The following is a 27488-nucleotide window of genomic DNA, read 5'->3' on the forward strand; positions in this document are numbered from 1 at the left end:
ATAACTGGATTACAAATGAGCATAATTCTCAAGCAGACTTAATGTCATGTCTAGCCTTTGACCCAAGAAATTTACTTCCTAGAACTTATTTCATATGAGTGACTATAGTAAAAAAAAAATATATATATATATATATATATATATGTATATATATATATATATAAACAGTTATAACAACCATGAGTTTTATACATTAGCTCTAAGAATTGGAAAAATTTTCCACAAATAAACTTTGTGTTTGGTTTTATCAAGCCACATGTCCAGGACTAAATGTAGAATGGTGGTGTCTTTGTCTTTCACTGAAAATAAAAACAAAAGCAATGAACAGAATTTTTTTCTGGGATATTGTCCACATGAATGTTTCTCAAACTTTCAGTATCTAGTGAAGTTTGTCTGCCAATCAGTGCTCAGAGGCAGGAAACAAAAAAGAGGATTTGATAGGAACCGGGTCAGTGACAGACTTCAGAGAGTAAGTATGAGAAAGGAGAAGCTTCCCGACTTTGTGGTTACTCTGGGAGATGAGCAGACTGGAGGGGCCTGACCTGGTGGCTCAGCCCCTGGAAGCTCTGGACATGCCTGGCCTGACTTGACTTGAAGTTCATCTGAGGCCTGGGGGGATAAGGCCCATGGGACAGGGCTGAGACTGCTTTGTAAGAGCATTTTTTACTGCCATCCTTGAGGGATGGCCTCAGCAGAAAATGCATTTGGGCAGCTTTTCTGGGCTTAGGGTTGGCTAGTCGGTGCAAACTGGCCCAGCTGGGCCTCACCTATTAGCACCTATTAGAGATGTTAATCCACCGATGCAGCCATCACAAAGCATGGCCTGCATCTCCCTAAGAGTGATACCACTTAGGGTACTGCTTGGTAACTGACAGGAAAGGGAGGGAAATTGCCTCCAACAGGCTACTACCGGTCTGCAAGGTGGGCACTTCCATCAGGAGTGAGCATTTGGCTTAGCACTTAAGCCCCTGTTTGAGATGCTTGCATTCCATATCACAGTGCCTACTTGAGTTTTGGTTTGGCTTCTAAACTGGCTCTTGCTAATGTGCAGCCTGGGAAGCAACAGGTGATTTCTCAAGCAGCTGGGTGCCTGCCACCTACATGGAAGACTGGGTTCTATGTTCCTGGTTTCAATCCGACCCAGCTCTGCTACTATGAGAATTTGGGGAGTGAACCATCTCTCACCTTCTCTGTCCATGTCTACCTTTCAAATAAAGTGAAAATAAAAAAATAAATTTGAATTTTATGACAACTTGATTCCCAGCCTATTTGACCAAATATTTCTGGAATTGTAAGGAAAGCATTAGAAAGTTGTAGAAAGCAAAAGTGCAAAAAATTATCTTAGAGTACCATATAGTCAGTAGACTTTGAGCAAGGCAGATTACCCTCCACAAAGGAGTAGGACTCGTCCAGTCAATGAAGTTCTAAGGAACAAGGTGGAGGTCCCCAAGGAAGATAGAATTCTGCTCGCAGACAGCCTCTGAACTTTACAGTGGGGTCAGGCTGCCACGTTGCCCTCCAGAGTTTGGACTTGCAAGTTGTTACTTCTGTCTGTATCAGTTCCTTAAAATAAACCATGTGCTCTCTCTTCCCCCCACTCCACAGCTTTCATTGGTTCTGCTTCTTGGGAGGACTCTGATCACTCTAGTGAGTAAACAGCTCAAGTGACTCTGCCCATGGTTGTGCCAGTACAATGAGGAACTTTCCAGTCCCGATTCACAGATGCTATTAACTACATCACTGTTCTGTGCTGCAATGCCTTCCAGAGGCTTTGCCACTTCACACCCTTCAACGTCACTGACCTGATCACACCAGGGAGGCCCCATTTCCTTCCCCAGTTCACTGCCATGCTTCTCTCTTCGTAAGCTGTAAGCTCCTCCGAAGAAGTGGTCTGGCCCAATTTCATGGAAGTGTTCCCAGGAATGCAACGATACAATCCTAAAACTGAGTATTGGGACAGTGTTACTAGATTAACAAGAGCTTTTACACATAATATGTTCTATACTTTTTTTTTTTTTTAAAGATTTATTTAGTTAAAAAGCAAACTAACAGGTCTTCCAGCCATTGGTTTACTCCCCAAATGGTCCCAACAGTTAGGTCAGGGCCAACTCACAAACAGAAGCCAGAATCTCCACTCTGGTCTCCCCCACGGGTGACAAGGGCCCACGCACCTGGGCCATCATCTGCTGCCTTTCCAGGAAGCTGCATTGGAACCAAAGTAGCCCACTCTTAATCAACCATATAACAACACACACCCCTAGTTCTAAATCCTTTGAAACAATCAGGAGTTAGGTAAGGGTTGTATTTAATTATATCATACAAATCAAGACATTATTATAACCACTCCAAAAGCAGAAAGGCTCATGGGTCACAGCTCCCGTTGTTTCAGCTAGCCTAGGACATAGATAGGCCTAGAAAACTGTCCTATTTTTTTTTTCTTTTTTAAAGATTCATTTATTTTTATTGCAAAGTCAGATATACAGAGAGGAGAGGAAAGATCTTCCATCCAATGATTCACTGCCCAAGAAGCCAAAAAGGCTGGAATTGAGCCAATCTGAAGCCAGGAGCCCTTAGCTGCTTCTGGGTCTCCCACATGAGTGCAGGGTCCCAAGACTGTGGATCATCCTCGACTGCTTTCCCAGGTCACAAGCAGGGAGCTGGGTGGGAAGCAGGACTGCCGGGACTAGAACCAGCACCCATATGGGATCTCGGCGCATTCAAGGTGAGGACTTTAGCTGCTAAGCTACCGCGCCAGGCCCAGAACCTGTTCTCCTGCACCATTTCAACACTCTTTCTTATCACCCAAACATTCACCTGCCAGGTAAGTGAACCATTTGCTGGGAGATCAGAGTGCCAGCTCACATCCCAACAAGGATATTTCTTGTCTGAATGGATGGTGAAATGACAGCAAAAGGAATTTGGGGAAATGAGGATTCCTGGAAAGCCAAGATCAGGGTACAACTGGGTGTCATTTTCATGTTTCAAAAAAAAATTTTTTTTTAAATTGTATTTGAATGGAAGAGCTAGAGAGAGAGAATGTTCGTTCATGGTTCAATCCTCAAATAGCTGCAAATGGCAGGAAATTGGTTGGTCCAAAGCTAGGAGCCAGGAGCTTCCAGTCTCTGCAATGGGTGCAGGGCCCAAGTACTTGGATCATCCTGTGTTGCCTTCCCAGGCACACCAGCAGGGAGCTGAATGGGAAGTGGAGCAGCTGGAATGCAGTCCAGCACACCCATGTGGAATGTTAGCACTACAGGCAGAAGCTTAACCCACAACATCATGGTGCAAACCTCCCTCTCACCCCCTCTTTTTGTTTTTAAAGATTTTATTTTTATTGCAAAGTCAGATATACAGAGAGGAGGAGAGACAGAGAGGAAGATCTTCCATCTGATGATTCACTCCCCAAGTGACCACAATGGCCGGTGCTGCACTGATCCAAAGGAGCCAGGAACTTTCCTCCAGGTCTCCCTCGTCGGTGCAGGGTCCCAATGCCTTGGGCCATCCTCCACTGCTTTCCCAGGCCACCAGCAGGGAGCTGGATGGGAAGTGGGGCTGCTGGGACTAGAAATGGCGCCCATATGGGATCCTGGCATGTTCAAGGTGAGGACTTTAGCCATTAGGCCACTGCGCCGGGGCCCATTCAGACAAAATTAATCATTGCCTTCTCCATGTACTCACTTGACTCTTTTTAAAAAAATTATTTATCTGAAAGGCAGAGTTAGAAAGGGTGGGAGAGACAGAGATCTGTCCCATCCTCCGGTTTACTCCCTAGATGGCTGCTGTGTCTGGTGCTGGGCCAAGTCAAAGTTAGGAATTGGGAGCTATTTCTGCGTCTCCCTCTCGCACATGGGTGCCATGCCCAATGCTTGGGCCATCTTTCACTGCTTTCTCGGTCACTGGATCACATATGGAGCAGCCAAATTGGAACTGTGCCCATGTGGGGTTCTGGCACAGCAGGCAGTGGCTTAATCTGTGTGCCACTATGCCGGCTCATATGTGCATCTTTTATTGTGCCACTCACACTGTATTAGCACACACCTGTCTCTCTTACTAGTCTGGTAGACACTGAAGGGTGAGAAGTGGGTCTTTTTCTGCATAAACATTGAACTGAGATTTACTGAAAAGCACAGTGTTGTAACGTGAAGTTCCTAGGGCAGCACTTTTGTGAAGAGGGTTAAGCCATTGCCCTGGTTGGATGCACCTGCTATCAAAGGTGTCTGGGATGGAGTCCCACTCCTGTTTCTCATCCATCTTCCAGCTATGTGTGTCTGGGAGGTGGCAGATGATAGCCAAAATACTTGGGTTCCTGCCACCCACGTCAGAAACTCGGAAGGAATTCCTGGCTCTTAGCTTCAGCCTGGCCCAGAATTGGCTGCTGCAGCACTTTGAAGGAGTGAACTGGTAAAGAAAAGATACCTTTCTCTGTTTCTCTGCCTTTGAAGTAAACAGAATATGAAATTACTAATCTGGTTGGAGAAATGGTATGAAGAAATAATTACAGTACAGTATGATCAGTGCCATGCCTAAAATGCTAGAGAACTCAGAAAGGGCCCACTTAAGCTATCTGGGAAGCAGTTACGAGGGAGAATTTTTCAGCATTTTGTAAGATAAAAAAAAAAAAAAAAAAAAGAAAGAAAGAAAAAGAAAAAGAAAAAGGACTTGCTTTGCTCAGAGCATTCCATGCACAAAAGCACAAGCGTTGGAACGGGGTCAGTCTTCCACGAGAGCTAACATGGAGCAGAGCTGGACAGAAAAGACTATTATCAAAAAGGCCCTGATACTAACCTAAGGAGTTTCAATTTTATTCTTCAGGTCCATCCAAACTTGATGACCAGAACGGTTCTGTATAGCAGCCTGAATAAAAACACCTGACTGCTGACGCAGTGGGTCAGTGGAAACAAGCACCGGCAGGTTTCCTGTCACGACTTGTATCAATCAGTGAACATTAAAAGCACAACTACTTGGGGCAGATGTTGTGGTTGGTATGTTAAAAACTATCATTGGTGACACTGGTGTCCCATCTAGGTGTCTGTTTGAGTCTTGGCTGCTTCACTTCCAATTCAGCTCCCTGCTAATGTATCTGGGAAAGCAGCAGCAGATGGCTCAAGTTCTTGGGCCCCTGCACCCACGTGGGAGATGTGGGAGAAGCTCCCCGTGTCAGCCTGGTTCAACCCCATTGTGGCCCTCTGGGAAGTGAATGGGCAGAGGAAGCCTGCTCTCTGTCTCCCTGACTCAGCCTTTCAATATAAAGAAAAGCCTTAAAAAAACGAGTGATAAAAGGCTTTTGTTATTGATCCTAAAAACATTGTTAGTAGTTCCAAATGACAAGAAATCAGAGATTTTTCTTTAAAAAATAACTTTTATTGCTTCTGTCCAGTAACATATGAAACATTTACAGTAGTTTAAAACCTAAGGGAATACAGATAAATAAGATAATAAAAAAGAAACACTCATTAGGTTCTAGCACCCAGTTCGCTTGATAATAGAAACACCCGGATCTTTTCCACGTGCCTTTGAAAGTAAACATATTTTGATCTCCACATACTTAAATCATGTTCTCTTATAAACACCTTTTTGACATTTGTGACAAATATACATCTGCATTATTTTAAACAGTCACGCAGACCTCTATGAGATGGATATTGCATAATTTAACCTCCTGTAGTGAGACGTTTAGGTTGTTTTTAATTTTCCCATTATGAACAGTAGAGATGTACGTCTGAGTGTTTGTGTGCATGCCATGCCCACATGTACCTGCTTATTACATTAGAATTTACCTCTGGAAATGAGTCAACGTGTGCCAGCAGTAGCAGGCTTAAGTATAGACTGCCAAAACACCAGCAGTAAGTTTGCACCCAGTGTTACACCCCACCGCTTCTGCGGAAATCTCCATTTTCCCACCCCATTATCTACAGTATTTGCCAAGCAGAAAACAGAAGATATTACTTTTCCTTTTCTACCAGTGAGGGTGAACATTTATATATATATATAAACAGCTCTAAGGGATAATTTACATACCATAAAACTCAGCCAATGGTGGCTTACAGTTCAATGGTCTTGCTGACTATACAGAGTGCAGTCACCACCACAGTCTCCTTTCAGGGCATTCTTACCTTGCCTACTTAAACTCTGCCCCCAATTTCAGTCCCAGAAAATTGCTGTTTGGCTTTCTACACATTTCACATACAAGAATCACACAATACGGAGGCTTCTGCATCTGGCTTTTTTCAATTTGTGTGATCTTTTACCTTCGTTGCATGTGTGTCAATCATTTCTGAATGGCTTTCCTCACCATGTTGATTTGCAGTGTTCACTCTAACAGAAGAAAGGCCCTTGCTCATTTTTTCCCTGGGGCACCGGAGGACTTTGCAGTGGAGAGCGATCATCCGTGTCGCAGGAGCTCCAGGACACTCAGATGGCCCGGAGAAGCCAGAGCCATCAGGGAAGTATCCCCACCCTGGGCTGGCCTTCATCAGCCCATGGGGAGGAACTGCAACAGGGCATGCAGGAATGACTGATGGGTGATTTGAATCAACCGCTTTCCTCTCTCAAGGAATGTCACAGACTGCTAACTTGTTTCTAAAAAAAAAAATTTTAAGGTAATCCGGTAAGATTGATTTTACTTTGACACAGTAGAAATAGATCCTTCACAGAACAAGGTCAGAGGACAGATAAATAAGTGATGGCTGGACTCCAATCATGCTCTCCAGTTACTGCTCCAGGACCCCTTAAGCGTTCCCTCTTCCCTCAGGCCTATGCTCTAAACTAAACAATGTTTCTGAAAATTAAACAGTGTTTCTGAACACTATCTCTGGAAAAGCTAAAAAAAAAAATTTTTTTTTTTTGAAAAAGCTCACAAGATCCAGTTTCCAGATAAAAACTTACCCATCTAACATATCCTAGTCTGACCCCAGATTAACTGTTACTGAATTTGCACTTGATGCTATTTTACTAAACCTGATCTGACTTTCAGAAATCAAAGCTCAATTTTGGCAAAAGCTGTGCTTTTTAAAAGATACAAGTACAAGCAGGGCTCTTCACTGGGATGGGTTCCTTCCGAATTCAAGGCCTCCAATTTGGAATGTTTTTCTGTAAAGAGGAAACTCCAAAGTCTATTAGCTTCTGGCATCCCTGTAGATTCCCTCTCTCATCCATTCTAAAGGTCCTTTGTAAGCAGGTTCTTCACTCACTTCCTGGGCTGGGTGCAGATATCCACATATTTCTACAAGTTGCTTTTCTTGATTTATCCTAGACATCTTTTTGGAAACATTGTTAACACAAATAATCTTAGAATCCATCAACTCAACATGTTATACTCTTCTGTGACACCTTCCTGTCTTTTTGTCCATATAATTTTATGTGGTTATAATTCTAATATTTTAAATGAGTTTTCTCTTGATAAACATGGCTTATTTGACCAAATCCCATTTCTTACACTGCTCACCTACACTCCTCTCTTCAAAACCCATGCGTGCAGTGGCTACATCACAGTGCTTTGCAGAAGCAGTGTTAGGAAAGGGCAAACGCCTGGCACGTTGATGCCACCTAGGGGAGCTGCCCCAGCTGCTGGTGCTCAGGAACAGCAGTGCAGGATGCTAGATTGTCGGGGCCTCAGCTGGTTTGCTCACTTCACCACTCAGCGGTCAATGCTCAGCACAAGGTCTGGCATGCAGTAAGAATGTAAACATTCACTAAGTGACCAATGCTCCACAGACTGACCTGATCTGGGGGTGGTGCAGGTTGGCATGGAACAAAATCCCAGCTAATAGGAATAAACTTATTGTTTTAAATAGAATCCTGACTAGTGAATTAACTGATTAATTCAACAAGAATATACTGATTGCCAGTTATGACCAAACACAATTGGACGAGGTTGAGAAAGCCAAAGGAGGAATAATTTGGTGGGTTCTCCCTCATCATCAAACTGTGCTGTATTTACAGAGACATTTTCATTTTTTTAACAGACACAATCTGATCTACTTTTGCACAAGAGTTACGGAATAGAGAAAAGTGATGGGGGGGGAGCCATTTTACTTGAGGAAGACTGCAAATTAGAGTTCTTTATCAACTCTCAAAGAATGACACTGAGCTAGATCTTTGTCAGAAACTAATCTACACTCATCTGAAGTGTTACACACATTCTAAATACTCAAAGAAACACTCCATTGTCCCAAAGGGATTGTTCTGTTGGGATTCACTTTAAGTAATGTGCCTTTCTCCAGAATCAGTATGCTAGAAATGGCTCCTTGTTGTCTGATGAGAGATAGGGGCACAAAGTCACTCAAGAGGTGTGACCTTGCAAAAGATGGGTCTCTCTTGAGTTCTCCTTGACCTGTGGCCAGAGCTGGTAGTCGACAGTATTTCCCAGCAAAATTCAATTAGACAAAAATCCCAGAGCTGATTTTCTCTAGAATAATTCTGATTTAATTTCTTCTCATATGAAGAGACAAATTGCATTTCAGAGAACATCGTTTAAGTTATGAGGTTCCCGGCAAAGCTGTTTTGCAATACTTGTTTACATAATCTAAGTAAAGTCGGCAGCTTGACTGTGGCAGCTTGACTGTATAACTTGAGCCAGCCAGCTCAGCTTGTGCGCATGTTGGGAACTGATTTCTATTGTTTAGGTGTCAAGTATATTTGGATTTGGTTTTGGACATATAAATTGGGCGAAACTGAGGTTAAAAAACAAAGCAAAACAAAACATCACCATCAGATTTTAAAACACAACAGGTCGGTGTGTTATAAAGAACACTTGCCACATGGCTTATCCTCTGCTCTTATCAACATTAATGAGCATTTAACATTTTTTGAATACTGATATTTAAGTAGAAGCCAACTCTTTGGAGAAAAAAAAAGCATATGATCTTTTTATGGCTCAGTGTGTTACTAATTACTTCTCTTTAGTTTGCTATGCAAGATTCACAGAAGTGAATATTGTAGCGTGTTACAAATGCAAAGAGTAACAAACAGTATGGAGAAGCAGTTATACACATCTCATCTAACTTACTTTAGACGAAAACTTCCAAAATAAAAGCAAAGCTTTTTTAACACACATGATTCCGTTTGCAGAGAAACATACTAAATACTTAAACTTTGGACAACTAGGAGTGGTTAGTCAATGCTGCTTCCAACTCAGCCCCCTTCACAAGGCCTCCCTGACACTGGCTTCTCAGCAGCCCTCAGCATACACTCCTTGCATCATAATGAATTATGGTGCGCAGTTCCTTTACTGGATTAAAGGTTCCTTGGCATATGAATGTCTTATGTCTTCTCCAATGTACTGAACATTGTAGTTTACTCAGTTATTTATGAAAATGAATAAACACTCACTTGAAAAATGCTCGCAGTGAATTCCAAGTAGAGACAGAAAACTGCTCCACTCCTACAGTGAGTAGCTGCATTGCGTTTGGAAAATATGTGTAATATAAAAAAGGATTTTCCTGCAAGACTGTTAAAATGGACAACTGCTCCTTATTCCAATGCGTTTTTTGGGGTGAATGATGAAGCCAATTTTGCAATGATCAGCCCAGGTATCAAACTTAGTTGTATTCTGTCTTTTTGCACTTTCTCATTTAATATTAATGTTCACATATTTTCCCATAAGCTGTGTAAGAAAGAACTCTGAACAACTGATTTTTAAATTTTCCAATGTTCTCTGATGTGTATTAAATAAGTGAAATGTGAAGCCAATAGGGTAAACCACATCAGAGTAAAAAGTCAAACAAATTTAATTAGAAAACTCCAAGAGATGAGAGTGGAGAAAGAAAAGTATAAAATTAATTGTAATGTGATCTGAATGAGCTCATACCTTGTCATTCTCATGTCTGAGCCACGACATATATATATACACACACAGGCCAAAGGAGTTGGTCTCATGAAAAGAAATATAAGGGGGGAAAATTATTTATCGTCTAACATAGGATTATCAAGGTTCTACATTACTAAGTCTTTTATAGAAAATAACAACAAAGATCCATACTGTCTTTTTTTGTTTAGTAAATAACACATTCATTATCATATTCCCTTTGTTCATTCAATGAGTAAAAATACAGCAAATCATTGTTGCACATGTAAAAGCATTCAAGTACATTACTGAAAAGAGGCAATGGGAAACCTGGCTCTAAAGCTTTCCAGACAAAGCCAGCAAGGAGGGGTAAATGGGCAGGGAGCCTGGTGGTCTGCAGGTGCTGCTAGCTCCTAACTGAACAGGCTTCGGAGGCCAAGAAGCTTCCTCTGCTCATTACAGCCCCTCTCCTAAGAGAAGCTACTAACTCAGGGCTCCAGACACCTAAGCAGAATTTTCCAATTAACCTGACTTCTACCAGCAGTTTCTGCTAACACAAACTTTCAGACTATCTCCAACAAATGTAATTTTGTAGCTGCATAGTAAGCTGAAATGACATCATGTCTGAGAATGGCTTTAAGATATTTCAGTGGAAAAGAAAAAAGGCATAGCAGAAGCAAATGCAGCGGTCTTATAATTACTAAACCTGTGGGTAGGGAGGGTCACGTTATTATTCTCCCTATTCATGTGTGCTTGTCAGTTTTCATACTGAGGATTTTTACAGAATTTTAGTAAACACAGTTCATTGTTCCTACGGGCATCTGGGTCTATGAAGAGGACAGGAGCTTTGTTCAGAGATCAAAGTTGGTCTTTGAATCTAGGGCTTTTCACCAGGTTTGGGAAAAAAAAACGATTTTACCTGCTTTTCTCAAAGGAAGGAAAAAATACAAACCTACACTCTATCTGGGGATATGGAAATCTGGAACAACACAATACATTCTTTACCTTTAGCCTAAAATTAGGGAATTCTAAAATTTTTAGGGAAGAAAAACGTACTACTGATTATGTCCTGAGCTGGACACAGAGGCTGCGTCTTCAATGGAAGACATGATTTAGAATTTGGCTTAGTTTGTAGGTCAGAGGAAGAGAGGGATTTTTTTTTTTCCTTTAAGATTTATTTATTTTTATTGGAAAGGCGAATATGCAGAGAGGAGGAGAGACAGAGAAGAAGATCTTCTGTTCAATGGTTCAATCTCCAAGCGGCCACAATGGCCAGTGCTTCGCCAATCCAAAGTCAGGAGCCTCTTCCAGGTCTACCCACGTGGGTGCGGGGTCCCAAGGCTTTGGGCTGTCCTCGACTGCTTTCCCAGGCCACCAGCAGGGAGCTGGATGGGAAGCGGGATTGCTAGGATTAGAACTAGTGACCACATGGGATCCCAGCGTGTGCAAGGCGAGGACTTTAACTACTACGCTATCGCGCCAGGCCAGAGAGATTGTTAATTTTAACAATCATGTTCTCAGCTCTAAAGAAAAGAAGGACTTAAGCCTTTTGCCCTGATCATTACAGAAGAAAGCTGATTGGGGTTGGCTTCTGGAGATCACACTTCAAAGAGAAGGGTCCTTTCCCTACACTCAAGAGACCACATTCACCCCGCAGGCCTGAGGACACACTGGGCAGAAGCTACACCCTCCCTGGCTACTCCTTCATCCTTTTATCCCCTGCAGGGTCGTATATCCCCATGGGGCTTGTCAGGACAGCCTAAGTAATGCCCAGACCCAAAAAGCAAAAAAGCACAAGAACCCCTGCATATCTATGGGGACAATCATTCTTGTTCCTATGCAAGATTCAGCATAAGGTCTAAAACACTAGGGCACCCATACCGGGTTAGAAACAGAAGAGGAACTGAACAGCAGCAAACTCTATTTTATTTTGCACATATGTCCTGACCATGAGGCCTGTACTGAAAGTTTTTTTTTTCTTTAAATAGAGGCTCAGTTAAGAATCCACCCTCTTAACATTTATGTCATTAAATTTTCTTTAAAAAAAATGAGGTATTTGGTTTACTGTTGCAAATAGCAGCGATTTGGGCAACCTGCAGAAATAGGCTAGCAAGTAAGAAAATGAGGTGAATATACAAAATACAAAACAGAAACCGGATTTGGCAATATGCTGCTGTGACACCCTGAGAGTCTTTACAATAGCCCCAATCCATCTGCCCATCTTCTATCTCTAAAAACAAAAACAAAGTTAGCATGGTTTCATCCTAGGACATACATTTCTACCCAGAAGACAAGACCAAGAAAGAGGTGGGCAAACATGAGAAAGAAACAGATTAAGATCCTTCTTATTGCCCTGCTCCCCACTCTAATCAGAAGTATCTATTAACGAACCACTTTTCCCCTGCTTTCCAGTTGTCTTAGGAAAACATTTAGATATTAGGGCAACAACAGCACTGATAAGTCAATTTATGTAGAACTGTTGTCGAGGCTCGAAGTACCACGAACGATCTTGAGAAAACAGTTGAAAATTTCACATAAAAAATTGAACAATCAGGTTAGCCAGGCCCAAAATGATGATGAACATGTGAAAGATTAACTTAGGCCATGTCAGACGCTCTTCTTGGTGGAGGGAAATTATGTAGATGAGGGAGGGATATATGAAAACAAAGGCCAGGCCGCAGGCTGCTCCTGAGTACCTGCAAAACAAGAGCTTGGGGGTTAATGCTCATCTTGCATTTCGCTTTTTTTCATTTTGTAATTAAGGTAAATACAGTGTAACTTCTCAATCTGATACTGCAATAGATCCAAGAACTTGGGCTTAAATGTTGTTCTCATTGCTAACTAAACATAAGATATTACTTCCTGTTCATCTTCATAGCATCTGCTTGACAATGAATTTCATCTCTCAAATCTCCATAGTCTCTCCACAGTTAAGTGACTGTTGTTTTGATTTACTTGGAAACATCTGGAAATAGGATTCCTATATCTGATCTTTCATAAATTATACATGCTGAGCTTCTGAGGGACCATTAGCATCTGTTTAAGAATGAGAACAGATGAGTGCCTCTGTGGCATTCAGCATAACTATTATAGACAGAAATCCAAACACGAGATCGTGACGGGCACACACTTTATTCTGCCTTTGTCTGCCTAATATGAACGTGTAGAGCCTGCTGCATCAACAAAAGTCAGGCTAACAATCTCCCTTGTTTCTTTCTTACGGAAGGGTCTACAGTAAGGAAGAGGAGTAAGATCATTCAAAACTCCAGTTCCTCATGAGAACCTGGGGTCACAACTTTCTAAAAGTAAGGAATATTAAGGAAACAGCTGTTTAAGAACAACAGCCTTACTATTTCCTAATACAAACGACGCTGAAATAACTGTTTGAGTAGAAATGAACTAAGAAAGTTGAGACATTGCTTCAACATACAAAAGGATCTGCCAGGACGCTCAAGAAATCATATTATATATATATATTAAAATAAATCCATTTTGGATGAAAGAGAAAGGAAATGCTAACAAAAGGAAGGGTGCCTGTGGCTAAGATAATAGAGCTCCTACACTCGTTTCTCTACTAGGAATAAAAAAACAAAAATAAAAATGGAAGACAATGGACATTTTAAATGACCCTGGGAACTACATTTGGGTGTTGTTAGATTTACATACAAGAATTTCATACAAAAAAACCAAAGCAACAAGTACAACAGGAAATGCCTAATAATAAACATGAAGGAGTACAATTCCCTCCGAGGCAATACCTTATGATCCCTCCTATGTTTGGGTAGAAACAGGCCATGCTCACTCCAGCTCCCACAATAATCAGATTAAGGATCAGCACATGGAAAATGCTAGACGTTGAAAGTTTGGAGGAAAAGAACAAAAAGTAAATGTAAAAATAGGCATATTGCAACACTCCTATAAGAATAAAATTCATTAGCTTTAAAATGAGAATTCTTAAGCTTGACAATAGTAAAAAATAGAAAGCAATAGTACTCAATGATGATGAGATAATGAAGTAAGCCCTTTTGTGAAATTATGTAAATAGATCAAATTTTGTAGGAAAAAAATGGCAATGTGCATCAAAGTTCATATTCTTTGACGTACAATTCCATTTGGAATATCATAAGAAAATCAAAACCATGAAAAATGCTATTACCATAAAGACATTTGTGGAAAAATCAGAAAAATTTTCAATATGTGAAAAACAATAGCTAACTGATGGAATATATTTAAAATAACTTAGTACACAGATGTTAAAAAAAAACCACCCAGGCAATTCAGAATAAAGCTAGTTATATTTTTACTGCACAAGAAAATCTAAAAGCATTTTACAAATAGCAGGACATACATTGAAAGATTGCAGTGACAGGATTATAATTTGGCTTAATAATTCTTTTCTATAACAAATTTTCAACAAGTATTTGTTTTTATTTTGTAATAAAATATAATAAGGGAAAAGTGAAGTAGATAGGTATTTTCCAAATTTAACACTTAAATCTACTTACTATTCAAAGTTTGGGAAATCATTTTGGACACAGATAATGTAGACAAAGTTTGTGCTAAAGAAGTAATTTTATCCCGCTCTAAAATGATTCTCAAAACACAAATGGAGGGGGTCGCATTGTGCCTGCAGTGCTGGTATCTTATATTGCTGTCAGTTCCTATCCAGCTGCTCCACTTCCTATCCAGCTCCCTGCTAAAGCACCTGGGAAAACAGTGGAAGATGGTTCAAGTCCTTAGGCCCCTGCAACTATGTGAGAGCTTCTAGCTCCTGGCTTGGGGTCAGCTCAGCTCAGGCTATTGTGGCCATTTGGGGAGCAAACCAGCAATGAAAGATCTTTCTTTGCCTTTCCCTCTTTCTCTCTAACTCTTTCAAATAAATAAACAAATATACATATACATATATATATACACACACATATATATGCAAATGGATATATCTAGGCAACCCTTAGACCCAAGTTATTAGTTCAGTTACCAGTTCAGTTAATCCCAGATAAAGAAGACTGGTGGAATTAAAAAGCAAGAAAAAAAATTTGCACAAATAAGTGGTTAGTCACATAGAAATATTAGGCTTCCCTATCTTATTATTTATCTAGAAATTCCAACTTCAAATGCTTCAGAGCTTTCAGACATTAGCTGGGACTTTGTTATTTCTGTATGGTAAAAGGAAACAGCTTTGTGTATTTTCCAAAGTAGTGGTATTAAAGTGTGACCACGAAGCCCAGGGTTACATAAGATCTTTCCAGGAAGTCCTTGAGATAAAAATTATTTCCTAAATAATGTAAGACATTACTTGCTTTGTAAAAGCAATGGCAGATAAAAACCCCTGTGGCCTCTTAACATTGGTCAGAACAGTTAATTGCACCTGTGTTCTATGCTATACTTTACTGCCAAATACGCTCAAAAAAGCATGATTAAAAATGCGCTTGATAGAGTGATAAAACTTACCAGCTTTCTTATATCTCAATTGTGAATAAGTAGCTTTGGGATATTTTGCGTGCTCAAACTCGAGCACATACTAAGGCAAGTCTGTTGCAAGGTGGAATATAACGGTTGTCTTGAGAAAAGTTCTCATGTGGTTGAGCTGGAGGCTAATGTCAGTTTTCCCTAACAAATACTACTATTTTCATTTGAAATGCAGACAAGCTATGGTAAAATTTAAGCTTGACAGACATTTTCCTAAAGTGAATGATATGTATGAGTCCATTCAAAGAAAACAACTGGCAGTATTTGTGGTCAATAAAAATGTTGGAGCTTTTAAATAGAAACTGGAATTTGGGAGAACTTGTCTTTGCCACTCTGAGCTTAACAGTTTTCCAGCATGTAAAGACTTTTGTGATGAAACTGGTGGTAATATTAGTGAGGTGGCTTTTGATAGTCGGGGATGAAATATGTATGTATTTGGAAGATCCACGGGATTCAGTGAACCCAAGCTTTCTCAATTAGACGTGATGTTACAAAGTCATGCATGGGTTGATGACCCAACTTGCAAAACAGACCAACATTTATTTTTAATGTAATCAAGCTTCAGATTTCTGATTCCTAAGTTTTGATACGGAAACAGAACAGAAAGCCCACAATTATCTGAAAATACTTTAAAAATACCATTTCTTTGTCCAACTCTGTAATACATGTGAGAAAGGGTGTTATCCATGTATTTAAATGAAAACAATATGTGAATGATTGAATGCAGAAGCAGAGAAGAGAATCAAACTGACTACTAGCTAAGCAGACATTGCAATGTTTAGAAAACAGAGCAGAAGAGTTTAGGAAATTGATGCTTCTCCTAAAAATATTATTCATGATTTTTTATTTCTAAATAAATTAGTATACATTATTATTTTTAGTGTAGATAATGATAGACATGGTCACGCAAAGTAACACTACTGGAAACCTTCAACTTTAGGAAAATAATGGGGTCCTGAGGCCAAACAGTACTTCCCCAAGAATGCATCTTGGGAGTATTTGTAACAGTCAGACCGTAGGGTGCTCTTGTCAGGAGGAAAAAGAATAATGTAAACACAAAAGGGAAAGCCTAGATTTTTTTCCAAGAAAAACAATATTCTAACATTTATCATTTTGCAAAATAGAGGCAGAAAACAGAAGTAATTTATCTGCCTAGAATTTTCTTACCTATAATTTTGCCATATTTATTTCATTTTGGCAAATAAAACATAGCGCACAGTATAAGTACCACAGGAGTCATACTAAATAAACTCCAGCTTTCTAGCCCAGCAGTATCAGAACTAGTTGCTGTTTCTATCAATGCTAGAGACCTTGAAATTCATATTTAGCACTAAAATGATATACTGAGGGGACAGGTTACATTAGCTCACTTCAAACAAGAACCAAGAAAGAGCATTTGCTTAGTTGGTTATTGTAAATGTATCTCTTTTTCCACATTAAAATATTTTATTGCCAATAACAAGGACTAGGCATTTTCACTAGGATGGACTAATGGAGGAGGAGGTTAGCCTAGAATTCCTAAGAAAGCTCCAGGGAAGTTCTAAAATGGTGCCTGGGTATTTCTCTTGGATGAAGTAATTAGTTTTGAATAGATTTTTAAAAAAGGATTCACAATTCTTTCATCATTAGTAAGCAGACTTACAAGAATAATCTAAAAGGGTTCAATATCAAATAAGGATTTAAATTTACTATCTTCAATTCCAAACAACTGATCATTTATGTAAAAATGTACAAATCTTAAGAAATAGATGAGTATCACTGATCAGTAACTAAAATAAAAGTACTGCTTTGCATGAGCACATACTGCTCAAACAGGTACTAAACATGATGAACCTCTTAGCAACATGTAGATTAATAGCTACGAAATCATCAGATAAACATGGCTGTTGTCAGAGGTGATTAAGCACACTGGAGAGGAACAAGTGTTAAACCACTCTGGGCAAGGGAGTGCCTTCTGGTTTTAAAATTCTTCGGGTGAAAAGTTCACCCATGGTCTATCCTTAGTAACCATTTTCACCGGGCAATTTTTTTTTTTTTCTAGCCAAAGGATCAGTCATACTGTAAACTGACCTGTTTGCACAGTCATTTGTTGCTTGGCACATCTTGCAGGTCAAGAGAAGAGCTCTTACCTAGGATAAATGTCACCGAAGATATGACCCAACAGCTGGACACGAGCCAAGTAGCCGAGGAGTGGGTAGACCGTCATCATCTGGAACAGCAGGAATATCCTTGCAATGAAGGACAGGATGTCGCTGTTGGGGAAGTTGTCTAAAAAGTTCTAATGCAAGAAACAGAATGAGGTAAGGTTAATAATACAATTCAATACAAATTCATGGGACAGGATGTCTTCCGCTTATTTTGAAACACCTGCTACTCAAATTGTGGTTCCCATCCACCAACTGCAGCTTAACTGTCTTCCAACGAGGTCAGTACAGAAATCACATGTTTAGAAACTCTTGTAGAAATTTCACATTGTCATAATTTTATTCGGTTTTATAAAAGCGTCAGTCTAAAACAGACTTGAGATTAAAACAATAATCTTGTTCTTCGTCACAGAGAGATTGGGTAGCACTGGCCTAGGAGATTGAAGCACAACACTCAAAAATCTGTTTTAATACATTTAAATGGCTATCTAAATTCAGTGCCATTTTATTAGCTCTACTTTTTTCCTTTAAAGCACTTACTGCTTTCAAACTCAACAGAACACATCACTGTTTACAGTCTCTCTTTAAATAAGAAAGGATTTCTTTCTATGTCTTTTCATAGCCGTTTTCTTCATTTTAGTTTGGTAAATTAACCATTGAGAATTTTTATTTTTTCCTTTCAAATACAAATACCACAAATATTATTATTCCCAAAGGAGTGAGACTTATATGAGATTATTCTTATCAGGGAAATTTTCAGTAAACTTTTGGCTGCCAAAGAACTTGTGGAATCAACGAAACCAAGACTAAAGTGATCATAACAGCAATAATTCAGTCCCACTTCTCTTAACTATTAACATTATTCTGTTAAAATAGTTTGTAATAAGTAACACTGTATATTCCACTGTACTCTGTTTGAGGCATGTATTGTGACCACAGAAAGCAATCTGAGCTCCCAGGTACAGGAGCTCAGCAGTGGAGAAGCTGGGAGTTGAAATGCACTCAAATAGGATCCTGCTAGCTACACACTTAGGAACATAAGAGCAATCACACAGAGAGGACACATAGTGGCTTACCTGCTCAATACAATCTTTGGATAATGGTGGGGAAGGAAAGGAAGCAAAGACCAGAGCTCCAATATAGAGATAGGTTAACGTCACCAGCATGTAAGCAATGCACAGATCCCTTACCTGTGAACACAGAAAACAATCCACAATATTGAAGGAGTCTGAAGTGAGTCTATTTGAATAGGCTAAATAAGAAGCTTAAGAAATACAAATTTATTTTCTTAATTGTATATGTGTTTATTGTCTAGGCATCCAATCTGTTCACAGAATGTAGTTATAACAAAATCCACATTCTTTTACAAATAGTCTGCCAATTTTAAAAAAAACTAACTTGGAGTTTATAGACATCTTGGCAGATGTGTGAAGTGAATATAAACAGTGGCTTAATGCAATCAAATTTGATTTTTTCGAAAAGCAATCTATTTACCCAACTTTAAAATATTTGTAGTAGTAAAACAAAGAATCAGCAAGAAAATAAGTATAAGCCACCTACTGCTTGCTTTGCAAAATTAAAAAAAAAATTCTTCCTGTAGTAAATTAACTTCTCTCATCAAAGCACATGTAGACCACAAGAGTGGGACATGTTAAAATATATTTAACAAAAAAAGAAAGACAGCTAAAGAGTATTAAAGAGAAGCTTAACAAACCTAAACAATAAATAAAAAGGAAATAAAAAGACAGCTGTTCAAACAGCTGCAAAATGTTATTACTAGAGTCAGCAAACAAATGCAGAACATAAAATAAAGTGGACTGCTTTCTTCTACTGCTGTTCCCACCCTCCCAACTCCATGCAAAGTGAAAGAGCTCCAAGCTATTTAACGCAGCCAGCTGTCAGATCCAAACAGAACAGATTCCACTGCTTACAAATCATTCCCTTACCACTGCAGTTACAGCCAAACAATGCAGCATAGCTCAATTATGGCAATAAGCCCATTCATTTTTCATCTGAAACATAAATTATTTTGAAAGCTAGGAAACCAGATTAGACGAAAATTATACACAACTTTTTTTTTAAAGGTTGATAAAACAATGAAGGAACTAGATAGTACTAGAAGGTATTTCTGATTTGGGGGACAACTTTCTGCCTTGGAATAGGATAAAGTAGCAGTGTTTTATAATCTTGCACATACATTTATTTAAGAGGCAAATAATGAGCTATGAGAAATTTTAGTGTCAGTTTTAGGTTGATCTGTTTGAAAATAAACTGAGACTTCACACCCTAAATTAGCCGATGGTGAGGACTATGGAGCCGAAGGCTGATGAAGACTGGCTCAATCCCTCCCCATGAGGTTCTTCTTGTTTATAGAGTTGAGGAGAGAGGATGATCCAATGTCCAGGGAAGGGATTTCAAAACCTTTCCTCTTTAGGTCATGCAGCTCCAGGGCCCGAGGCAGGCTTAACAATCAGCTCTAGAGTGCCTCATGTTCTCACGTAGGATGAATGGAAAGGAGCCAGGAAATGTCCATTTTCATACCAAAGGGCAACAGACTCTCATGATGATATTTGAAAGTCATTCCACTCTCAACCTATTCACTCTATGCCACTTAGGAACAGAGGGTGCCTTGTTTAAAGAAAAAAAAAATCTTAGACAAAATCACCAGGCTAGAAGAGAGCTATACAGAAAGAAGGCAGTCCCCATTCCATGACATCTACTGGACCACATTATTTCGGTCTGACTGTCCTGCAAAGAATACCTTACCACAGTGTAGGGAAAATATGATAAAGACCTAAAGCCCACAGGCTTACCAGGTATGACTTACAGTAGGAGCTTCTCCTCCTCTTCATTTCCTGTTCTATGGCACTTTCTACGTCACTCTTACTGCACCTTTTATGGTGTGCAGTGAATGCCATTCATTTTAATTATAAAAGTAACCCAGGGGCTGGCGTTAAGCACATGATAACTCAACAGGTGAGTCAGTACCACACACATGGAAAGCCCAGGCTGAGTTCTGGGCTTTTGTCCTTGGAACAGCACTAAGTTTTGCTGATGTTTGAGCACTATCCTAGAAGACAGAAGATCTTTCTGTCTTTCAAGTAAATAAACAAACAAATAAATAAACAAATAAAAGGACGTTCAGTTGCAAAATGTAAGTCCTTCGTCAAGATGATGGAGAGCTGCTGATTAGGCTCCAGTGCACTGTATCCCAGTCAAGAGACAATAACAATGGGTGGAAAAATTAAAGTAACACACAAGTGAGCATGTAGAGAGAAGAGAAACACTAAAACCAGGAAAGCTCTGTTGTACATACTCTAACATAACAATCAGTTAAGCTGGGTCTGAGTTGCCTGCTTTCATCTGAAAATATGCTAATGAATAGGATTACTGCTTTTATTTTAAAAGCAGCTGAAGTTTAGCATGATGATGGCAAACATGCCACCGGAAAGCAGCATGTACGCAATGAGATTTGCTATTCTCTGCCTCAAATAGAAGACGTCACTGTACAGGCCTATAGATTAGGTCTCTTGTAGGTTCCTTTCATGGGAAAAAGTTTCTAGAGTAAAACTATCTTTTAGAAAACATGAGTCAAATTATATATATATAAATTTAATATATATGTAAACACAAGTGACAGTATGAACTGACACTACGTTAAAAAAAAACAGGTAACTTGCTCTGTTTTGAGATCAAGCAATGGCTGGGAGGGTTGGTGGTGGGGAGCAAGGACAGTTAGAATGTCAACTCAAAATGAGAACTTGGTTCATACCAGGGCCAGGAGGGAATCTGGGAGTCACATTCTGTTTGTCAAGTATAGTTTATTATTTGTTCCATGTTCCTTTCATAGTGAAAATACTACCCACAGGAGCATTTACTAACAAAAACAAAAACTGGCCACATAGTCCAACCCCAAACATTCACATAAAAACTTCTGTTGGTGTACAGCCAAGTGATCTACAGTTACGCACGTTAAGATGGAAAAAAACTATTACAATTAAAATGCTAGACACCTCAAAATTGTTAAAGAACCACCTAGAATCATGTGATTAAATAAAGACAAAATGACATAAATTCAACCAACCAATGAACAAAATAACACCGAACAAATCCTGGTTCAAACACAATGAGGAAATATAAAGAGGTCAATTCACATAATCAAAAAGGCAACAGAACCACAGGATCTGATGCTAAGTAGGAAGCTGGGTGCTACTGAATCCCCTTATGTTAAATTTTTTAGTAACTGATGCCTTACTATAGAAAAGAAATGGTACCTATTCTAGTTAAATTAGCCATGAAAAAATATTGGCTGAGATTAAAAAAAAATTCAACTGAATTTATAAACCTGGAAAGTGTGATCACTGTACTTTTTCTGGAACCTTGTTATTCTCTCTGTATAGGAATAGTTGGTGTGAACAGAAGAGAAGGAAGCCTTTTCTACTTTTTGGCTTTCACTTTTCAAAGCTTAGTTTACTGAACTTCGAATGACTCACCCAACATCAACATTCTACCTGTGCTCTGTATTTCAATTGTAACATTTTGATTCCTTGATTTTGATGTAATCATCCTATGATGGTGGTTAAGTCTCTATTCTCTTGTTTATTTTCTACTTGACTCACTTCCTCAATCTCTTTTCTTTCTCTTGAATCAGATTTTTTAAAAAGAAAATGATAACGCTATCAGCTGGTTAGCTATGCCCTCATTACTTTTTGAGTGGTTGCTGTGTGGAAGGGATTAACAATGGCCCATATGCCAAATATGGTTTACCACTTGTTTTGGTTAATAAACTTTTTTAAAAACACGCCACCACCCTTTGTTTACTTATTGTCTAAGGTTGATTTTGTGAACACAGCAGAATTGAGCAGTTTTAACAAAGACCATATGGTTTGTAAAGCCTAAAATATTTGTCACAAGAATTTTTTGAGAAGAAGTTTGCTGACCACTGCTTTATAGTTTCAACTGAAATTTTAAAACTATGTAACACATTCCTAATTGTACTAAAAAAATTAAGAAACTCAAACACAGACATAAAAAAAAAATCTATTCTCAACGGATATAAAAGTCAATTACTCAGATGATCACTCACATTGTTTTCTTGGTTCTTGTTGTTCTTCAAGAGTGTGATAATACAATTATGAATAAAGAAAGCAAGGGTAAGCACACCCGTCAGCTGTGGAAACTGAAATCTTATCTCTAGGAGAAAAAGAGACAAAAATAAAAGGTAAAATCGACAATTAGAAAATAAACAGCAGTCAGTGAATCAGCAGCTGAAAATTTGATTGCTAAAATTCAGCTAGCTCTGCTTTCTTTTTTAAAGATTAACTTATTGATTTGAAGAGTAACAAAGAGGGAGAGATTGGGTTTGGTGTGGTAACCTAGCAGCTGAAGTCCTTGCCTTGCACATGTCGGGATCCCATATGGGTGCCTCTTTGTATCCCATCTAGCTCCCTGCTTGTGGCCTGGGAAAGCAGTTCAATACGGCCCAAAGCCTTGGGACCCTGCACCCGCATGGGAGACCTGAAAGAAGCTCTGGGCTTCTGGCTTTGGGTTGGCTCAGTTTCGGCCATTGTGGCCTTCTGGGGAGTGAGTCATAGGACAGAAGAACTTTCTCTCTGTCTCTTCACCTCTCTGAATATCTGACTTTCCAATAAGACTAAATAAATCTTTATTAAAAAAAAAAAAGAGAGAGAGAGGAGAGGGAGAGACACACAAACAGAGAGATCTTCCATTTGCTGATTTATTCCCATACTGGCCACTGACAGCTGGGACTGGACCAGGCTAAAACTTAAGAGTTAGGAACTTCATCCTCGTCTCCCAAATAGATGGCAAGGGTCCAAATTATTGGGTCACCTTCTGCTGCCTTCCCAGGTGCATTAGCAAGGAGCTGGATTAGAAGCATAGTAGCTGGGACACAAACTGGGGCTCCATTATGGGAAGCTGCAATTACCTGCACAGGACTAGTCTGCTACATCTCACCAACACAACTTATTCAGCATTCATAGAGGACAAATAGAGAGTATTACTTAAAAATACCAAAATAATTGTTCACTCATGGAGAATTGGTTAAACTAATATATAGTTATACAGTGATACTTAAAAACTAGGTATTGAGGAAGATTTTATATTATGGCAAATGTTTATGATGCAAATAGCATGCGTATGGGATTAGCATCATGGAATAGTACACTAAACCTTGACCAGTAGTGCCCACATCCCATATGGACACTGATTCATGTCCTGGCTATTTCCCTTCCAACATAGTTGCCTGTTTATGACCTGGGAAATCAGTGGAGGATGGTCCACATGCCAGGGCCCCTGCACCCAAACAGAGGCCTGGAAGACTCTCCAGTCTCTTGGCTTTAAATTGGCACATGTCTAGCTGTTGCAGCCATTTAGGGAGTAAACCAGCAGATAGGAGTTCTCTGTCTCTCCTTTCTGTAACTCTGTCAGCGAAAACAATGGAGTGGTGTTGCAGTGACTGATTTCCCAAAGGTATTCAGCAAAGTGGCAATCTGAATCGCTCTGGCAGCCAGAACTCCACCAGCAACAAGGTAGGAAGGGGTGTTCACCAAGAGTTCAGGAGGTGAACCCAGACAAAGAGCTGCCCATCCTGCTGGTCTGTTTGATTTGACCAGGGACAGAGACAAAGCAGCAAGTCCCAGATGGGTGGTGTTGGAACAGGGTAGATTTCACAGCCCAGTCTGTCCCCTTAGAGCTGAATCAGGCGCCATTTTGTATAGGAAGGCAAAGGCCATACACAGTACTGTGCATGCACTGGGCTGGGAGTGAATTCATTTCTGGCTCAGTGATTTGCAACAACATGGCATCCTATAGGTTCCACCCAAGATAGGTCCAAGTAGCCCTCAGACCTGATAGCCAACAGGTTCTGGCAAGATCAGCACCACCAACAACCTAGCTATATAGGACACCTGGTGTCTCCCTAATCCTGGGAACTGCTCTAACGGGAAGTGGGAGAAAGGTTGTATAGACAATGGTGCAGCCTCAGCACAGTATCACAGGAAGTAGAAAGTGCTGAGCTAGGAGCTGAGGCTATGGAGACTATGGTGGAACTTGCTGGAAAGAGTGGCAGAAGTGGCTGCAAACAAAGAGTTGTGTGCCAACTGCAACGAGTAAAATCAAATTGTGGGAGAAACATGCCTCAAGGAGAAAAATTTGGTAACCAGAAGTATAATGACCAAGAGCAAAAGAAGAGACAAAGGCCCAGTGAATACTACTGAAGACTCACCTGCAAAGGAGTAAAATCCTTTGCCAACCTCAGAGTTAACTGAGGAATACATAAGAAAAATGGAGGATACACAATTCAAAATACTTGTTATAAAGCTTTATCAACAACGAGAAGCACGTAAAGCAGGCATTCAAGGAATTCAAGGAATATGTCACACATGAAATGAATCAAATGAAAGCTGATATATCAGAAATTAAGAATACAGTGAAGCAAATTAAAAGTACAGTGGAGTCTCCAAAATAGAATGAAGGAGGCAGAAGAAAGAATATTAGAATTGAAAGATATTTTCTGTCACCAGGAGAAAACAAAAAGCTGGAAGAAGAGCTGGGTCAAGCTAAAAAAAGTATTCAAGAATTGAAAGACATTATTAAAAGGCCAAATATAAGAGTTATGGGAGTCCGAGAAGGTGCAGAAAAAGAAGCTTGGATTAAAGATGCATTCAATGAAATAATAAGGGAAAATTTCCCTAATTTAGAGAAAGTTAGGAAACAATATCCAGGAGGGGCACAGAACTCCCAATAGGGTTTTCCAAAGGCCATCTTCACCACAACACATGATCATTAGGCTTTTTTCAACTGACCTTAAAGAAAAGATCCTTAAATGTGCACATGGAAAAAAAAGTCAACTGACATATAAACGAAAGCCAATTAAATTCACAGGAGATCTCTCACAAGAAACTCTACAGGCCAGAAGAGAATGGAACAACATGTGTCAGATTTTTTTTTAAACTTTTTCCATTTTTTATTATATTTTTGACAATCCTTACATAGTTAGGGTAAAAAGGTTCAAAGCATATGCCAGATTCTAAAATAAAAAAATTGTCAGCCTAGGATAATATACCTAGCAAACCTTTCTTCGTCTTTTGAAAATGAAATAAAATTCTTCCACAGTAAAGAAAAGTTAAAAGAACATGCCTCTTCTAAACCTGTCCTACAAATGATACTTAAAAATGTTCTCTTGACAGAGAACAGGAATAGCACCCACCAAAACCAAAGGCAAATGTGAAGAACATCCCAGTAAAGTAACAACAGAAGACTAAATGAACAACCCATTGCTAAAATGACAGGACCAAATTACCATCCATTCATAACAACCCTGAATGAAACTGCCCTAAACTCATCAATCAAATGTCATAGATCAGTAGACTGGGTTAAAAAAACAAAACTCATCTATTTGTTGCCTAAGGAGACACATCTCACCAAGAATGATCAGTGGAAACTATATTTCAAGGATTTTTTTAAATTTAGTTTCCTCTCTTCAGAAAATTGTCTTCTTCACTGAATTCTTCACTGACTCATGGAGCATACAGTAATATCATTAAAAAAAAAAGATTTATTTATTTTTGGTGCAAAGTCAGATATACAGAGAGGAGGAGAGACTGACAGGAAGATCTTCTGTCCAATGATTTATTCCCTAAGTGACCACAACGGCCGGTGCTGCACTAATCCAAAGCCAGGAGCCAGGAACTTCCTCCAGATCTCCCATGAGGGTGCAGGGTCCCAAGGCTTTGGGCCGTATTGAACTGCTTTCACAGGCCATAAGCAGGAAACTGGATGGGAAGTGGGGTGCGGGGATTAGAACCAGTGCCCATAAGGGATCCTGGTATGTTCAAGGCAAGGACTTTAGCCACTAGGCCACCCGCCAGGTCCAGTATAATTTTCTTTAAGCAGGTTCTTGATTTTCTTTTTCATTTTTCTGTGACACATTAGTCATTCATTAGCACATTATTTAACTTCATGGTGTTTCTAATTTCTCGTTTTCTTCCTGTTGTTCTCTTTTGTGGCTTTTCATTTAAGGGGATGTACAGTAACTGTGTAATGGAGACTATCATATCCAGTAGCATGTTATTTAACTTCAAGGCATTGTAAATTTCTATTTTTCTTTCTTTTGTTGATTTTGTATTGTGGCTTTTCATTTAAGGGAATGTATAATAACTGTGTAATGGAGACTATCATATCCAGATGTGAGGATACATGCAGTATGCATCACTACTTCCAGATCAAAGATGGACTCTCAATGAAACTGTTAACTATATCTTGACAATAGGATGCTGAACCCTTTGCTATTATCCATGCCCGCAATGAAGGACATATGACCATCATTATACTATAGTAATAATATAGGGGAATCCGAGGGTAAGGGAAATTTCAGGGTCTATGGAACTATATTATTAAATGATATAAATAATAATAATAATAAGTAAAAAAAAATTGTTTGTTGGGGCCCAACATGATGGCTCAGTGGCTAAACCCTCAAGTTGCATGTGCCAGGATCCTATAGGGTGCTAGTTTGTGTCCTGGTTGCTCAACTTTCCATCCAGCTCCCTGTTTTTGGCCTGGGAAAGCAGTAAAGAATGGCTCAAAGTCTTGGGTTCCTACACCCACATCGGAGACCCAGAAGCTTCTCCTGGCTCCTGGCTTTAGACTAGCTCAGTTCCTGCCGCTAGCAGCCATTTGGGAAAGAAACAGAGGAAGGAAGATCTTGCTCTCCATAAATCTGCTTTTCCAATTAGAATAAATGAATCTTTTTAAAAATTCTGTGTAAACCTGGGGATGTTCACATCCCATACTGAATCAAGTCTTTGCTTCTCTGCTTCCGATCTTGTTTCCTGCTAATGAATGCCCTGAGATGCAGCAACTTACTGCTCATGCATGTGATCCCTGCCATCCTCTGGGGAGGCCTGGACTGAGTTCAGAACTCCTCGCTTCTGCCTCGCCCAGCCTCAGCTGTGGGAGCATTCTGAACCAACAGACAGAAGATCTCCTTCTGTCTATTTCTCTTTCTGATTTTCAAATAAAACAAGGGAAGAAAGAGATAATTGTACCAGGAAACAGAGTAGATGGAT

The 27488-nt window shown here is 39.6% G+C and overlaps 1 protein-coding gene across 1 annotated transcript in view; it reads right to left on the reverse strand.

Annotated features, from left to right (window-relative positions):
• Positions 1 to 11691: 11691 nt before the first annotated feature.
• SLC38A9 (solute carrier family 38 member 9) overlaps positions 11692 to 27488 on the reverse strand; it is a 79169-nt gene continuing 63372 nt past the window's right edge. Inside the window, exons 11-15 of the mRNA XM_040977545.1 lie at positions 22484 to 22590; positions 18474 to 18587; positions 17383 to 17531; positions 13543 to 13632; positions 11692 to 12480 (exon numbers count right to left, since the gene is read on the reverse strand). Of these exons, the coding sequence (XP_040833479.1) occupies positions 12315 to 12480; positions 13543 to 13632; positions 17383 to 17531; positions 18474 to 18587; positions 22484 to 22590 (626 nt within the window). The 3' untranslated portion in view covers positions 11692 to 12314. The remainder of the gene's footprint in view (positions 12481 to 13542; positions 13633 to 17382; positions 17532 to 18473; positions 18588 to 22483; positions 22591 to 27488) is intronic.

The sequence above is a fragment of the Ochotona curzoniae genome, unplaced genomic scaffold, assembly GCF_017591425.1.
Source record: "Ochotona curzoniae isolate NIBS_2020 unplaced genomic scaffold, NIBS_Ocur_1.0 contig_2754, whole genome shotgun sequence".
In the NCBI taxonomy this organism is placed as follows: Eukaryota; Metazoa; Chordata; class Mammalia; order Lagomorpha; family Ochotonidae; genus Ochotona; species Ochotona curzoniae.